At 43.8% G+C, this 16,022-nt stretch overlaps 3 protein-coding genes across 12 annotated transcripts in view; 1 reads left to right on the top strand and 2 right to left on the bottom strand.

Moving 5' to 3' along the window:
* Positions 1-2,523, top strand: part of jbug (filamin-type immunoglobulin domains fbug) — a 32,151-nt gene extending 29,628 nt beyond the window's left edge. For all 9 annotated transcript variants that reach the window (XM_018011404.2, XM_018011405.2, XM_089469580.1 and 6 more), the window contains 3 exons: positions 51-1,543; positions 1,609-1,788; positions 1,849-2,523. In XM_018011404.2, coding sequence (XP_017866893.1) covers positions 51-1,543; positions 1,609-1,788; positions 1,849-1,980 — 1,805 coding nt within the window. In that variant the 3' untranslated portion in view covers positions 1,981-2,523. The remainder of the gene's footprint in view (positions 1-50; positions 1,544-1,608; positions 1,789-1,848) is intronic.
* Positions 2,524-4,490: 1,967 nt separating this feature from the next.
* LOC108617538 (cilia- and flagella-associated protein 61) lies at positions 4,491-9,345 on the bottom strand. The gene is made up of 13 exons (XM_018013355.2): positions 8,928-9,345; positions 8,553-8,852; positions 8,345-8,489; positions 8,077-8,234; positions 7,857-8,008; positions 7,520-7,806; positions 7,075-7,415; positions 6,534-7,013; positions 6,242-6,478; positions 5,601-6,172; positions 5,380-5,543; positions 5,072-5,320; positions 4,491-5,005 (listed from the first exon to the last, which is right to left on the bottom strand). Exons 1-13 carry the CDS (start codon positions 9,200-9,202, stop codon positions 4,649-4,651), a joined length of 3,717 nt encoding a protein of 1,238 aa, XP_017868844.1. The 5' UTR covers positions 9,203-9,345; the 3' UTR covers positions 4,491-4,648.
* LOC108617537 (cilia- and flagella-associated protein 61) lies at positions 9,338-15,993 on the bottom strand. 2 transcript variants are annotated; one of them, XM_018013353.2, is made up of 15 exons: positions 15,718-15,993; positions 15,274-15,588; positions 14,915-15,217; positions 14,744-14,851; positions 13,616-13,746; positions 13,275-13,555; positions 13,122-13,204; positions 12,355-12,832; positions 12,012-12,289; positions 11,227-11,463; positions 10,590-11,164; positions 10,374-10,537; positions 10,037-10,294; positions 9,731-9,940; positions 9,338-9,520 (listed from the first exon to the last, which is right to left on the bottom strand). In XM_018013353.2, exons 1-15 carry the CDS (start codon positions 15,969-15,971, stop codon positions 9,338-9,340), a joined length of 3,858 nt encoding a protein of 1,285 aa, XP_017868842.1. In that variant the 5' UTR covers positions 15,972-15,993. The 2 variants fall into 2 exon arrangements, with proteins under 2 accessions (XP_017868842.1, XP_089327259.1); XM_089471133.1 differs by having other exon boundaries at positions 15,274-15,666; positions 15,718-15,826.
* Positions 15,994-16,022: the final 29 nt, after the last annotated feature.

Raw genomic sequence — 16,022 nt, 5'->3', positions numbered from 1 at the left:
TTCAATACAGTTGCCTCTTCTTTCTCGCCTCTAATCCTCTTACTTTGCAGAGGTGCTGCATCAGTCGAAGCCGCTGCCGGGCAGCCCATTCACCTGCGAGGCCTTCGACAGCAGCAAGGTGAGCGTGCAGGGCGTCAGCAAGGAGCCGCTGGCACTGCATACCGCCAACAGCTTTACCGTGCGCACCGACAGCGCCGGCACAGCCGAGCTGGAAGCCTTTGCCATCTCGCCCACCAACCAGAGCCTGCCCGTGCACATTACCGAGCAATCCGAGGGCATTTACAATGTCGAATTTGTGCCCTCCCAGCCAGGCAACTATAAGCTAACTCTAATGTACGGCGGCGAAACGATTCCCAGCTCCCCGCTCACCTTTAGCGCCTCCTCCAGTGGCGTGCGCAATGATGCACGCGCTGCGGGCCACGGCCTGGAGGTGTGCCATCGCAACAAGGAGGCCTCCTTCGTGGTCTACTGCCCCATTGCGCCCAATGTGCAGATCGAGCGCATCGACGAGTTTGGCGAGCGCATCGAGCCCAAGATCAAGGCGCTGGGCAACAACGAATGGCGCATCTCCTATGTCATCCTGTCCGTGGGCACCTACGAGATCCGCGCCAGCTGCCCCAATCGCGGCAGCCTGCCCGGGTCGCCGTGGCGCGTCAGCTGCGTGGAGTCGACAAAGGTAACGCCAGTCGGTGGCTGGGGCACGCTGGTGGATCACGACGGACGCTTGATACTGCCGGCACGCATCATCTTCGATGTGGAGAATGCCGGACCCGGCAAGCTGGTCTGCAGCATCGACGGCATCGAGATACCCGTGGACAAGCTGGCCGATGGCAAGATGTGTCTCAACATCACTGGCGACAACTTGGCCGCCGGTGAGCATGACTTGGACCTGACCTGGTCTGGCCTGACCATCACGCAGTGCCCGCGCAGCGCCTTTGTCACCGGCCAGCAAGCCGCTGACAAGGTGGTCCTGATGGGTCGTGGCCTGGCTGCCGCCCAAGCTGGCGAGGCTGCTCACTTCACCATCGATGCATCGAATGCGCCAGCCGGTCGACCGGAGGTTATATTGATTACCCAAGATAATACGGCACTGCCCGTCAGTCTGGCCCAGCCGCGACCCAGCGAAAATATCTGGCTGGCCTCGTATACGCCGCAGAAGTCCATGACGGGCACGCTGACGCTCTCGGTAAAGTGGAACGGACGCCTGGTCAAGGGCTGTCCGCTGACCGTGGCCGTTGGCTCGTCGATGGACGCCTCCAAGGTGATTGCATCTGGCGAGGGTCTGCGCCACGGCATCGTTGGCAAGGACATCAAGTCCTGGATAGACACGCGACGCGCTGGCCCAGGTGAGCTGACCGCCCACTGCGCCGGCCCACGCAAGGTGGCCTACTGCGAGCTGTACGATCATGGCGATGCCACCTTTACGCTGAACATCAAGCCACAAGAGCCGGGTCGCCATCTGCTGACCATCAAATACGGCGGACAGAATGTGCCGGGCTCTCCCTTTGCGCTTAAAGTGGCGGGCGCTCCCGATGCCAGCAAGGTGAGCTCAGAGCTGGCTTAAGGCGGAGCATCAGTTATTGATTATCGATATTTACTCTCCGACAGGTACGCGTCTATGGACCTGGCATTGAGCACGGCGTTCTGGCCACCTTCCAGTCGCGCTTCATTTGCGACACACGCGGCGCAGGCGCTGGCCAGCTGACGGTGCGCGTGCGCGGACCCAAGGGCGCCTTCCGCGTGGAAATGCAGCGCGAGAGCCAAAAGGATCGCACCATTTTATGCAAGGTAAGCAAACGAAGTTTTTCCAATTATTTAAATTTTAAATAATATTCATACCTTTTCCAGTACGATCCAACGGAACCGGGTGACTATCGTGTCGAAGTGAAATGGGCCGGCGAATTTGTGCCCGGCTCGCCGTTCCCCGTCATGATCTTCGACACTGAGGAGGAGTTACGAAGGTACTTACAGGGCATATGAGGCCAGATCAACCATCCCATCATCGTCTTCCCCAGTGGCCTAAGCCCGTCCATACGCTATCAGCCGGCAGCTTTAACGTATCAGCGTAACCAGCAGGTGTCACGTCGCGACGCCTGTGTGCCGCTCTAGCGAATGCCACAAAAATAATATATATATATTTATATATGTATTCATAGTTTATATGTGGGGTATATACAACTAGCTAAAAATCTAGATCGCGCAGATCAACCAATTTATATATATGTATAGATATATATATATCTGCATATACAAATATGTTACGAGTACTAACTAGTTAAGTTTTAAAACCGAACGAAACGAATCGATTACGATTAGGCTAAAACAAGAAAACAAGAAAATGGGAAGAAGCCTGGGCTAAAGGGCACAATGGCTTTGGCGCTACGATAAATAGCTTTCTGTTCTTATAGTTTTAGACATTACCTAATACATATGTAATACAATGTTATTATTGCACCAATTTGATCCAAATGTGTAATAACCTATACAAATAAAATAAATAATATATATACTAACGAAACGTAATATTGAGTTTTTATTTCAATGCCTCTTAAAGTTTGTTGGTTGCAAATTTGTAGAAGCACAAAAGTATGCAATGAAAATAGTGAACTGAAAATAAATTTCTGCGCACGAAAGTATGCCATGAAAATAATCAATGGAAAATAAATGTTGAGCACAAAACTATGCACTGCAAATATTTATTTTCTTGAACAGCATCCTACTGCACATTCCTGTTCGCCTGGTATTTCACTAAAATCTCCAACCAAAATTCACGGCTAAACGTTATGTTAGCTGGGGCCATGCTTGCGAAAAAGCTGTTGCACGACTTTTAAAGCTGCAAATTTTAAATAAATTAAATAATACAAGTTATTTTTTTAATTCTCTGTATTTTTTTTTTTTTTATAATATAGTTTATTATTGCAGCTTTTGTCGTAAACTCTATAGCGCAGCGGCAGACATTGAAATTATAACTAATAACAAATAATATAATAATAAAAATATATTGTTAAATATATTATATGAAAAAAATTAACTTTTTTCAAAATTTTTTTTGTTTGTATATATATTTTAAGCGCTGAATCTGTACAATGCAAGTTTAGTACCTTAACAACACAATTAGAATTTTTATATAACACCTAACCTTCTGATGTATTCAGGAGGACTTACAAATATATATTTACAAGTATCCCTAAACGACTTATCTCATATTTTTGGCAAAACCCAAGCGTTTTAATCGCCTTAGTGGTCTCGCAGGAAGCAATCTTCTCGCTAGTCTGCTCCGGTGTCTAGCCAATCTGTCACTATATCGGCTAGTGTGTCTCCCAATCTGTTCCTCCACAGTAAACAGTTTCAGATCTCGATGTAGAGTTGAGCCGCGCACATACCATGGGCAGTTTGTAATTTGCCGCAATACACGATTTTGCAGGACCTGTATGCGTTTATAGTTTGATTTTGCGCATATTCCCCAAATCTGCACACCGTAGAGCCAAATTGGGGCTATACAGTGGACATAAACCGCTCTCTTAGCTCTGAGTGACATGGTGCTGCGTCTGTTGAGCAGCCACCGCAGTTGTTGCATGCGTTGCCCACATCTCCTAGCCACTGCCTTAAGATGAGGACCAAATGTTAGACCGAAGGTTGATCAAGTGTTTCGCCATCTAAACGTATAGGCGGGGTGTGGCTGATGAAGGTTTTTAGGGTGAAGCAAGTGTTGGTGGTCTTGCGTGGGTTAATCTTCATGTTCCATCTTTTGCACCATGCTACTAGTGTGTTTAGGTAGCTCTCCACTCCATTCGCAGCCTCAGTGGGACATTTTGAGCTGTAGAGCACCGCTATATCGTCTGCGTAAGTAGCGAGAAGGGCTTTGCCAGGATTCTCCATGTGGCGCACGCTAGGGGAGGGTAGGTCGGCCGTGTAAATGGAGTAAAGCAGCGGCCCTAATACGCTGCCCTGAGGAACTCCAGCTCTCATTTGGCAAGGAGTCGAGTATGTGTTCCGTACTCTGACAATAAATTGCCGACCCTCCAGATACGATCGTAGAATCCCGAAGTAAGGTGCTGGGAAGAGGTTTTTGATTTTGCTGAGAAGCCCTGTATGCCAGACCCTATCAAATGCTTGCTGCATATCGACAAAAACTGCGTTGCAGTATTCCATGTCATCAAATGCCTGAAGGATGTGCCTCGTCAACCGGTGAACCTGCTCCACAGTTCCGTGTCCTTCTCTAAAGCCAAACTGATGGTCCGGTAAGATATGACGTTCACTGATGATATTGCCAAGTCGATTGGCAATAAGTCTCTCCCATACTTTGGAAAGTGACGACAGCAAAAATCGACATTAATAGAATAACATTTTCAGCACAAAAGTATGCAATAGTTCTGTGCATATTATATATAGATACCAATTTTGTTGCATATCTAACCGGCGCATTTTAAAATTTCTTTATATATTTTTAAATTAACCATCTGCAGATCCTAAAATTCACAAACGATCAATAAAACTGTACCTTTCGTATATTTAGGCTAGAATACCTATGAAATAAAATATGATTCTTCTGAATTATACAAATTTACACACCACAATGAACCTTGAAGAGAAGCTAAAAAACTGCCCGACTGAAACCTCGATATATCAAAAAAATTGAATAAACCATCTACGAAGTCCAATCCTCCGGCAGGGCAAATTGATTGACAAACTCTTCGCGGAATTCGCGCAGAAATTTGAGAAGATTCGCTTCCAGAAAATGTTTGCCCGCCTCACTGAAATCGGAATCACCAATATTCATGCCCAAGGCACGTGAGGCTATGTGCTGGTACAGCGACTTGAGAGTATCATGATTTTTCATCTGCAACTCATCGAAGCGGTCATGCATTATATACTCTGTCCATGGTTCCTGGAAAAAGTTTATAAAACTTTTAATCAAACCCGCTTTCCAGCGATTGTGCACATTATTCAGCAGCGTCACATGTCGCCCACAGAAAAACTCCAGAAAGAATAGAGGTCGCGATAGCTGTAAATTGATAGATATATATAGGTATGTATGTATGTATGTATATATGTATTTGATCCTGTTTACCTTGCGTGTCACACACACGATTTCCTCGACAAATAATTTGCGATTCAATCGCACACGACAAAAGTCGCCGTCATAGGTGCACATGAAGTGGCTGTACTCGTTGGGCAGAGTGGCTAAGAGATAACGCTTGGGTATCGTCACTTTGATAATCTTGTGATTTTCCGGCAGTTGAGCGTGAAATAGACAGGGTTTGGAAAACTTTTTCTCCCTGGTAAGCGTCTCCTTGCCCAGCTTCAAAATGTCCATTAGCTGTGAGTCGAACGGATATAGCAAATCAAGAGATATTATTGCAAAACAGTGTTGGCCACCTTTTGAGCCATCTCACGTTCGCTGGTGTATATATACTGATGAAAGATATTCCACAGATAGACGACACTGTTGCCAGCCGCATAAATTGAATCATCATTTGTCCTATAATCCTCATCGATTACAATTTTGCGATCGTGCAACTGAATATTGCTCCCTTCTAGCACTGAAAGTAGACTTCAAGTTTTTACCCAAAACTCCAACTATTACTGTGCTAACTCACCTCGCTCAAATGCAACTGGCAGGAAATTCTCCGTGAAGTTGATGAACAGGTGGCAGGGCACAAGCAATTGTGATTTGCTGGGAAAGCGCTTGAACTCGACTTTCTCTATAAAGTTAGCCGTAGCATAGCAATGGAACTTTTCGAAATTCGCCGACTCATGGACGGTAACGCCCAGATCGATGACCATATCCATCAGGATATTTTCCAAATTGCTGTCACATGTGGGATTATTGATATACTCCGGCTGCACCATCTTGTGCGGCTCCACAAACACAATCTGCGAGGACAAACAGCCGTGCCTCAGCAGAAAATCAATGCACTCGTAGACGGCCAAATTGTGGCCATAGACGATAATGCATTTGTCCTGCAAATTGGTCTTGTTGAACTCCATCAGTTTGTGATAGAGCTCAATCTTATCCAGCCGTCTATTGATTGTCATATAGTTCTCGGGCAGGCCGGTGCCTCCAGTACCTCCAGATTGCACAGGGAATCCGAACTTCGTGTCGCACAGCAACAGCAGCTTATCGTAAAAGACTTTGCAGTAGCTCTCCAGAGCGATATACTTCTCTTGACTGAATAGAATAGAATAGAGCGAATACGTAATATATTTATTTAAATATTTAGAGAAAACTAATATATACCGCTTAATTGATTCCACTTCGCCGGGGACAAAGTTAATGTAGTTACGCATGTCCAGCCGCTGAGTGGTGTCCATGACGAAGGGACAGGTGTTCGCACTGTGCAAATAGCATTCGTTGGGAGTAACGCAGTACTCGCACTGGACTGTCTGATCGTACTCCGCCTCGACTTCGCCATGACCCACAATCACCGTGATATCCAACAGGGGCAGACAATTGCTAACACTCACGTATTTGTAGCTAAGGCCGGGAGAAAATCAGAGAGAGAGATTCACAAATCAAATGCAGTTTGTACTCGGGCGTATTCCAGCTGAAGACCATGAGACGCAGAAAGGCCTTGCAGATGTCCGAGAAGCCGATGATGACCAGCGAATTTTTATTGCCCATGTATTTGGAGGGGAATAAGTTGTGACGGAACAGATAGAACTCATCCATGACGCAGTTGATTTTCGACAGATCCACCTGATCCGAGGCACGCCGATAGCATTCCTTGGCCCTAGTATCAATGAACCAATTGCGACGCATTCGTCGCGGCTCCACGGGCATCATCTTGCTGGCCAAGTCGTTGGTCATGGCGTCGCCCTTAATTTCCTGAAAGTAGAAAATATCCCGAAAGCCGGATCGTACGGCCACCGTGCGCAGCACCTCATCCGACCACATATGGAAGTAGGGATGGAGGCACAGCATCACCAGCTCGCCGCGATCAAACGTCAAAAAGCCCTCATCGTGGGGCAACAGAAACTGTTTATAAACTGCCTCATAATCCGAAAAGGGACTAAACCAAACGAGCGAATTCTTCATTTTGTGATTAGAAGTCAAATGCCACGCCCACTCACCGTAAAATAGCAAAGCCAACGGCGGTGGTATTCGCCCTATTCGTATGGCCACAACGTATAACCCAAAAGCTAAACTCCGACATTTGATTGTACAAGACATCGGAGCAAATCTGTTTGATAATCTTCAATTGGATGCTTTTCTTCATCCGGCCATGCGACTGCCTGAACGACCGGCGGTCCCCCGGTTCTGGCTTTATTTTACTGCCCGATGTGAATAAGCTGTAAATATCATCGAGATCCTCCTTAACGAGTCGAAAAATACTTAGCTCAGTATATATCGAAGAACGATGGGCGACAAAGACGTCGTCCGACACATTGCAACTGGGTCGGTGTTGAACGCGCTACATCAAGAAAGGGTGAGAGAAAGAGAGAGCGAGAGAGGGAGGGAGGGAGATAGAGAAATAGATAGAGGCGAAGGTATTTCCCAAGCCGAAAGTCAACTCACTATAAAGTACTTGAGTAGTGCCCAAAGGCTAACCGAGTACTTGGCACCTGGTGGAATGGGCACCAGACAGTAGTCGCGATCTGGATACGCGCTGAACATGGCGCAGAGGTAGTAATAGGTGTACTCCAAACGCAGACTGGGATGTAGTATGAAGTTCTTCAAGACGAACGCCCTGGAGGCATTTTTCAGTGTGTACTTCTTGAATTTCGGCAGGCGCGCGGGTATATCGTATGATACCTTCAATGTTTTGAGTCTTTTGTCCAAATAGTTGCTGCTATTGTGGAGCTCTGCAAGGGTCGGGGCTTAAATTTATGGCTCACATTCAGTTCGACCTTACCGTAGCGTATGAAATTGAATTTCGTATAGAGTTCCTGTGTATTTAAGCACTCCCTATCCGGTTCTTCATTACTTCCTTTTAATTGCACCATCTCTCTTTTCCCGAAATACGTCTTTTTCTTCAGATTAAAATATTGTCGCTGGTCCGCCGTGCTGCATATGACCATACGAATGGATTCTAAGTGAACGAATTACTAATTCGATATATTCTATTGGCTTACAAGACTTCAAACTGAACCGTGGCATGCGGTGCATCGGGCGTACAAGTAACCAGATTGCCCAAACTCTCCAAATCAAAATTCTTAATCAACTGTTCAATGTCCGTGTCATCCGTTAGCCACATCATGCCCGTACTGCCAATAGCTGAAGGACCGCTATCCTGAAAGAGAAACCATTGAGAATGTATTGAGAGCCAACTTAGGAGAATATCCGCTTCAGCTGGCCCTTCAGCTCTCCATGCAATATGATTTCAATAGATGGCGCTTTTACCTCTGTTACAATAATTTTATCATTCTCCATATTGCCGCCCGACGTGCCCAATAGAATCTCGGCTATATAATAATCTCCATACTGCTTACGCATATGTGGCTCCTCAACGTCGATCATTTCGATGACGTCATCATTGTCCTCAGGCCTGCAGATCGATCCGACTCCGGGATTACAGCAACTCAGAGATTAGATTAGGTTAGCTACTTACAGGGCCTTGCGAAAGTTGATGACTGGCATAAAGTCATTGCGCGATATGACGATAATTGTGGGCAAATTCCTGCATCCGTACATATTAAAGGTGTTTGGATAGTAGACCTTACCAAAGTCCTCCAGCAGATCGTACTCCTTGGCTGAATAGTTCGGTGGCCTGGCTATGATCAAATAGTTGATCTTGTGCTCACAGTAAAACACCTCCATGATGACCTGTTTCAATATCTCGACATGCTCCCGAACATATATATAATAATTAAAGAACATTGTATTCATAAGCGAAAGGGGCACATCGATACTGTGAGGAATGCAAATCAATTATATTTATTATAGTATTTCATTCTTCTTTTTTTCCTTATTTAAGAGATCTTACCAGAAACGGCACTTTAACCATTGCGGCCAGAAATCGTTGGACAGCACCGGTATATTGGGATATATACAGAACTCACAGTAGGCCAATAGCACTTTTGGCGATTTCTCTTCGAAAACGACAAAACGATGTGTTTGATATTCGACGAATAGTTGAGAAAGGGGCGCGTCTAGCTTCTCTCCAAAATGGCTGGTGTAATCATTGTTAAAAAGTGTTCCAATAATATCTAGATCAAATACGCTAGCCGTGCGTATCACATACTCTTCCAATTCCGCCATTATATATATTATAGCTATATATATGCATATACTATAGTATATAAATGTAATACATATGTGTTCGTATTTCTTTGTATTGTATTGTATGAGTGGAATCTCATTCAACTACTCAGTTTCGATTGTATTTGTTCACATCTAAAATTTATAATCGGGACTCGGACCAACGTGTTTGCAATTGCCGCCCGAAGTGTCCTCAGCGCAGTAGTCCTCAGGTAGAGCAAATTCGTTACAAAAGTCCTGGCGGTGCTTTCTTATGAAATCCAAGAGATTTTGTTCCAGTATATGTTGATTAAACTCTCGCAATTGATTTGAGGGGCCCTGGAATTAGATAAATATTATCACACATTAGAAGCCCAATCTTGAGATTCAGAATATGGTAAGGATTCGGGAAAAAATTAAAAGATGTATCATATCTTTTTATAGAATTGGATTTTCACGAAATCCTTCGAAAAAATATACTTATAGTCTTAAACCTAGAGCTGCTTTAGCTTATTTTAACTACCGAAATTGCATTTAGTTTTTACTTACCCTACTCATATTTTGTAGCATAGGCATAAGTATCTTATGATTCTCGGCTTGATATTCTTCGAAATTCACATGGGTCAACAGCTCCGTCCAGGGCTCCTGTAGAAACTGCAGAAAACACTTGATGGAGCCGGCGACATAGCGAGCCTTCAAATTGTTCAACAGCGTCTCGTGCTTGCCACAGAAATGCTCCAGAAAGTCAAGAACTATCGGCTGCAAAGGGAAGAATCAACACGAAATAGTTATGCTATCGAAGCGTATGAGGAGGCGCAGGATCAAGATCAGCATCAAGATCAGAAGGAGGCTCACATGTTTCGTAACTATGACAATCTCATCCACGATCATCTTGTGATTGAGTCCAATGCGACAGAAGGTGCTATCTTCATTATAGGTAGTCATAGTGCATTTCTGGCAGGGAATGTTTACAAAGCTGGCCATATAACGACGCGGCATCGTCAGCTTCGTGATGTAGTAATCGAGGGGCAGCAAAGCCGTAAAGAACGTGCACTGAGAGTACTTGTATTCGAAATTCAGATCGCTTGGGGATATATGCAGTATGTGCATAAGCTAATGGGAGATCAGAACAAAGAGGTATTTAATTCCGACTTTGAGCCTGTCAATCAATCAATCAATCAAGCCCTCAAACCTTTTTCGCAGTCTCCATCGCGTTTGTGTACTGATACTGATGATTGATATTATCAATCATCTTGATAAACCTGCCGGCAGCGTAGATATTTGGATCGTTTGTCTGAAAGTTCTTATTAACCACTACCATACCATCTTTCACTGTGATTTTCGATTTCTTCAGCGCTACATCGGAACGTATAAGCAATTATTTATATATATATACATATATACTTACAATGCAGAGTCGCAAAATCCATGTAGCCGTCCTTGAACGATATAAATAGATCACAATCGAATGTAACTGTTTTATTGAACTTGAAGCTGGTGAAGATCGCTTCAATGATGTAGTCTTTCATATCATTCGTTTCCCAGTGGGTCAGAGTGAGATCTCTGTGTATGACGATGCCCAGATCCTCCAGCATTTCGTCGAGTAAATATTGCAGATTCTGATCAACATAGGGACAATTCAGTTTCTGCTCCTCCTCGGTGCCAATTTTTACTTTGGGCTGAACGAGCACAATGCGCTCCGGGGCAACGCCATGGGACATGAGAAACTCGATGCCTTCATAGGTACTCAAGTTGGTGCCATACACGATGATTTTGTACTGACGCTTCCGGTCCTCATTCAACACGCGCAGCTTATAGAACAGCAGGAACTTATCCAGGCGACTGTTGATCTCAATGAAATTGCATGGCACCACGGAAAGATGCAAGCCTTGGATAGTTAGACTGAAGAATTTGTAGTTCATGAGCAGCAAAGTATCGTAGTGCACGTCGCAGGTCTGATTGATCTTCACATATTTGCGCTCTCTGCCGTAGATTAGTGGTGGTTTCTAGTGGATAACGGATTCTCTTCATAGCACAAGTCTCACCTGTTGATGTAGTCGATGTGTCCCGCCACAAAGTGTATGCGCAGCCGCAGATCCATGCGCTTGATCGTGTCACGCACATAACACGAATGGTTCTGACAGTGCATATAACAGTGCTTGCGCGACTCGCAATGCGAACACTGGAACATGCAATCATATTCAGCTTCGACCAGGCCAGGTGCTGCTATGACTGTCACCTGTAAGCGCGGCAGACACGTAAAGGACTCCGAGTTGGAGTGACTGCAGAGAAAAGAAATAGATCGATATATAGACAGATGATAAATGGAGAGAAAGACGGATAGATGGATAGAAAAATAATGAAATAGATAGGTAGATAGATGGATAGATAGATAGATAGATCGATAGGTGATAGAAAGATAAATGAATAAATGAATAGATGCATAGATAGATAGATGGATAGATGGATACATGAATAGATGCATAGATGGATAGATGGATAGATGAATAGATAAATAGATGGATAGATAGATAGATAGATAGATAGATAGATAGATAGATAGACAGATAGATGGATAGATAGATAGATAAATAGATGGATGGATAGATAGATAGATAGAGAGACAGATAGATAGATTGATAGATAGATAGATAGATAGATAGATAGATATATAGATATATAGATATATAGATAGATAGATAGATGGATAGATAGAAAGATAGAAAGATAGAGAGATAGGTAGATAGATAGATAGATGGATAGATGTTCAGTAAGATGTATAGATGGATAAATAGAGAAAGGATTCAGAAAGTACTCGCTGTGCACTCACTCTTTGGTATTCCACTGAAAGACGAGCTGGCGCAAAAAGGCCCTGGCCACAGGCGTGAAACCAAGTACGACCAAACGGGTGTTCTTGCCGAACCATTGGGTAGGGCTCAGCTTGTGGCGAAAGACGACCAGCTGATCGTTGAAGTAATCCAGCTCGGGCAGACCCTCAAAAGTGGGGCCCACCGTCTTGGTTTGCCTCCGTTTGAAGAAGCTCTTCTTTCTGGGACTAGGCTCGATTTGCATCATCATCGACTTTAGATCGTTGCTAAAAAGAAATCGCTACAAATAGCCAATAATTAATGTCAATAATCATAACAGTAACTAGTACATATATATAATCCTACATTACGTGCGTATATGAAATAGAAATCGTAGTAGTTCGTCTTGGCCGCCAGATTGCGTAAGATCAAATCGCAGCAATTGTGATAGAGTGGATGCAAACGCAGTGAGATGATCTCGGCCCGCTCGTTCTCCAAGTGGGGATCGTTGTTGGGCAAGTGGAAATGATGCAACAGCTCGTGGCGATTCAGATACTTGCGCAACACAACATAGCCCACGGCCGTATTCTCATGGACCGGTTTGGTCGAATTGCCACAGCGTATGGTGAAGAAATTATACTCGCTGTTCTCATTGCTCAGCACATCGGCCATTATCTGCTTTATCACCAGAATCTCGTTCTCAATGTCAGCTAAAGCATTGATCTTCGAGTTGTACACGAAACTGACCGAGGCCGACGAGAACGGTCTCTCATGGGCCGGCTTACTCACATCACGGAACATATCCATAATCAGTTCGATGTCTTCGCTTTGCAATGGAAATAAGCTAAAAGAAGTGAAAGCACTTCAGTCGGGCACAACCGACTTTACAATACTCGTTCAGACTTCAAAATGATCTAGATTTATAGTAAAAGTTCTCCCATTGGGAATATGTCTATAGGACGGCCTAAAAGAACCGTACTACACAGGTAGTATATATTAAAAATATCATACGGACGACGAAGGAACGGCCGGATGAACGGACGGTCGGACAAGGGACTGCCGAATGGACAAACACATGTACAGTTAGATGGCCAGCTAGACTCATTTCATTTCATGAACAAGTATTCACCCACCTAATCTCTCCAAAGATAGTGCTACGATGCGTTATGAAGATATCCTGCAAATTGGTCACATCAGTCGGGCGCTGCGCCACGGGCTGTGAGTTAGGTAGGGTTAGAAGTGAATACGAATATTAATTTTGGGATTTGAAGCTCAGGCCGACTTGCCATAAAGTATTTGAGCGCCTCTACATGACTGCGCAATGCAGTGGCGGTCTTTGGTATGGCCATGATGCAATAGTCGCGATCTGGAAACGCCGAGTACATGGCGTTCAGGCAGTTGAATAGACGCGGCAAGGGGAAATCGTTGCTCACACAAATGAATCGCAGCTCGAAGACATTGGAGGACAGCTGTAGGCCGTCCTTTTTCCGATTTTTTGGGTCCACATTGTAAAACAAATTAACCACCTTATCGTGCTTGTTGATATAGTAGTGCAGCGTGCCGAACTCTGCGAAGGTATGTATGACGATGAGACTGGAGAGCTACTGTTATCACTGGTCTCACTTACTCTCGAAGATATAGCTAAACTTGAGGTATAGATATTCATGTGCGTAGAACTTGTCGATGCTCGCCTTCTTGGGTACATCAAGAATATTGCCATCGATCGAGCTAATCTTGATCTTGCCTAGACTAGTCGCACTGCGGGAAATAGAACAGACTGCTTTAGTCGTGAATTTTTAAATAAAAGAATTGTAGAAACAATAACAAGTAGTAGTAAGAGTAGTAGTAGTAGTAGTAATAGAAGTAGTAGAAATAATAATAGTAGTAGTAATAGCAATATTAGTAGCAGTAATAATAGTAGTAGCAATAATAATAGTAGTAGCAGTAGTAAAAGTAGTAGTAATATTAATAGTGGTAGCAGTAATAATAGTAGAAGTAATATTAATAATAGTAGCAGTAATAATAGTAGTAGTAATAATAATAGTAGTTGCTGTAATAATAGTAGTAGTAGAAGCAGTAATAGTAGTAGTAGAAGTAGTAATAGTAATAGTAGTAGCAGTAATAATAGTAGTAGTAGAAGTAGTAATAGTAATAGTAGTAGCAGTAATAATAGTAGTAGTAGAAGTAGTAATAGTAATAGTAGTAGCAGTAATAATAGTAGTAGTAGAAGTATTAATAGCAGTAGTAGAAGTATTAATAGCAGTAGTAGAAGTATTAATAGCAGTAGCAGAAGTAGTAAAAGTAATAGTAGTAGCAGTAATTGTAGTAATAGTAATAGAAGTAGTAATAGTAATAGTAGTAGAAGTAATGATAGTAGTAGTAATAGAAGGAGTAATATTAATAGTAGTAGCAGTAATAATAGTAGTAGTAATAATAATAGTAGTAGCAGTAATAATAGTAGTAGTAGTAGCAGTAATAATAGTCGTAGTAGAAGTAGTCGTAGTACAAATAGTAATAGTAATAGTAGTAGCAGTAATTATAGTAGTAGTAATAGAAATAGTAATAGTAATAGTAGTAACAGCAATAGTAGTAGTAATAGAAGTAGTAATAGTAATAGTAGTAGCAGTAATGATAGTAGTAGTAATAGAAGTAGTAGTCGAAAATGTAGCTGTAGTTGTAATGTAATGTAGTTGTAGTAATAGTAGTAGACAACTAATTACAGGGTATATAAGCGTAGGTGTAACAACGTAATTACCTCATGCTGCTGCCATTGCTCTGGATGCCTCCGAGAACGGTCGATTCACACAGTTCATGCATGGCAGCGGCTGTGAATAGCTGGGCCTCCGGAGTACGCTCCGTCCACCTGCATAGGTGCTCAATTATAGTGATACATATTTAAATAAGACAAATCTGATAAATCGCTCACATGACGGTTATTTCCTCGAAACCACTTGGCTTGGCGGGATTAAAACTGAGCAAATTGCCAAACATTTCCATCTCGTAGTTCCGCACGTAGTAGCGAATGTCGACGTTCGCATTCAGCCACATGAATCCTGCAGTCATCGATTCGTGATTCTCGTTTTGTATCTCCGTGACAATTATCACCGAATTCTTGGCATCCTCGTCCGTGCGCATTAGCTCCTCGGCTATGTAGAAATCGCCCAGAGCCGCTCGCATCTCGGGCAGCTCACGCGAATGCATTTCCACAATATCGTCGTTATCCTCGGCGCTGAGATCGGTTAGAATTGAGATCGATAGATATCTAATAAATCGTAGGGTATTTACAGTGCCTTGCGATACGTGATGGCCGGCAGGAGGCCATAGCGCTTCACAATGAAAACGGATTGGGTATTCGCATTGCTTTCGATGCTAAACTCGCGCGGATAGAAGATCTGGCAATACTTGGCCAGGTCATCGAAGTGCTCAATGTAGTGCGTATGCTTGGCCAGATAGGGCATGCGAACGGCTATCAAGTACAACAGGCGATTCTCGCGATAGAACACCTCGCGGATCAGGGCGAGCAGCGATTCGGGTTCATCCTCGCGGTAGATGCAAAACGTAAAGAACAGGGTGTTCAGCCAGCTGACAGAGACTGTGATGCTGTACGAAGCAGGCCAGGACAATTGTATATAGTATACACACATATATGTATGTATGTATACATATACACATATTTATCTGTCAGTCAGGTGAATAGAAGAATATTTGTTTTTGTTGCTCATCTTTTACCAATATCTGTGGAGAAGCCAGTCTAACCAATTGTCGCTGGGCAAGGGACCGATTGCCGGATAGTTGCGAAACTCCGCGAAGGCCACGATGCTATCGTCCCGCAGGGCGATCAGACGATGGGTCTGATATGCCTTGAAGGACTCCTTGACGTCATATTTGATGCGCTTGTTGCCAAACCACTTAACGTGCGAGTCATGGATGAGCAGTGTTAGTTCTTGCGCATTTTCCTTGGTGGCGCTACGCACTGAGTACATTTGTATTGATGTCTATGTATGTATTTATGGAAACTGTGTATATGTATATCT

The sequence above is a fragment of the Drosophila arizonae genome, chromosome 5, assembly GCF_054131065.1.
Source record: "Drosophila arizonae isolate 15081-1271.41 chromosome 5, UAZ_ARI_1.0, whole genome shotgun sequence".
In the NCBI taxonomy this organism is placed as follows: domain Eukaryota; kingdom Metazoa; phylum Arthropoda; class Insecta; order Diptera; family Drosophilidae; genus Drosophila; species Drosophila arizonae.
The sequence above is the reverse complement of the archived record's forward strand: the minus strand, read 5'-3'. Positions and strand labels throughout refer to the sequence as shown.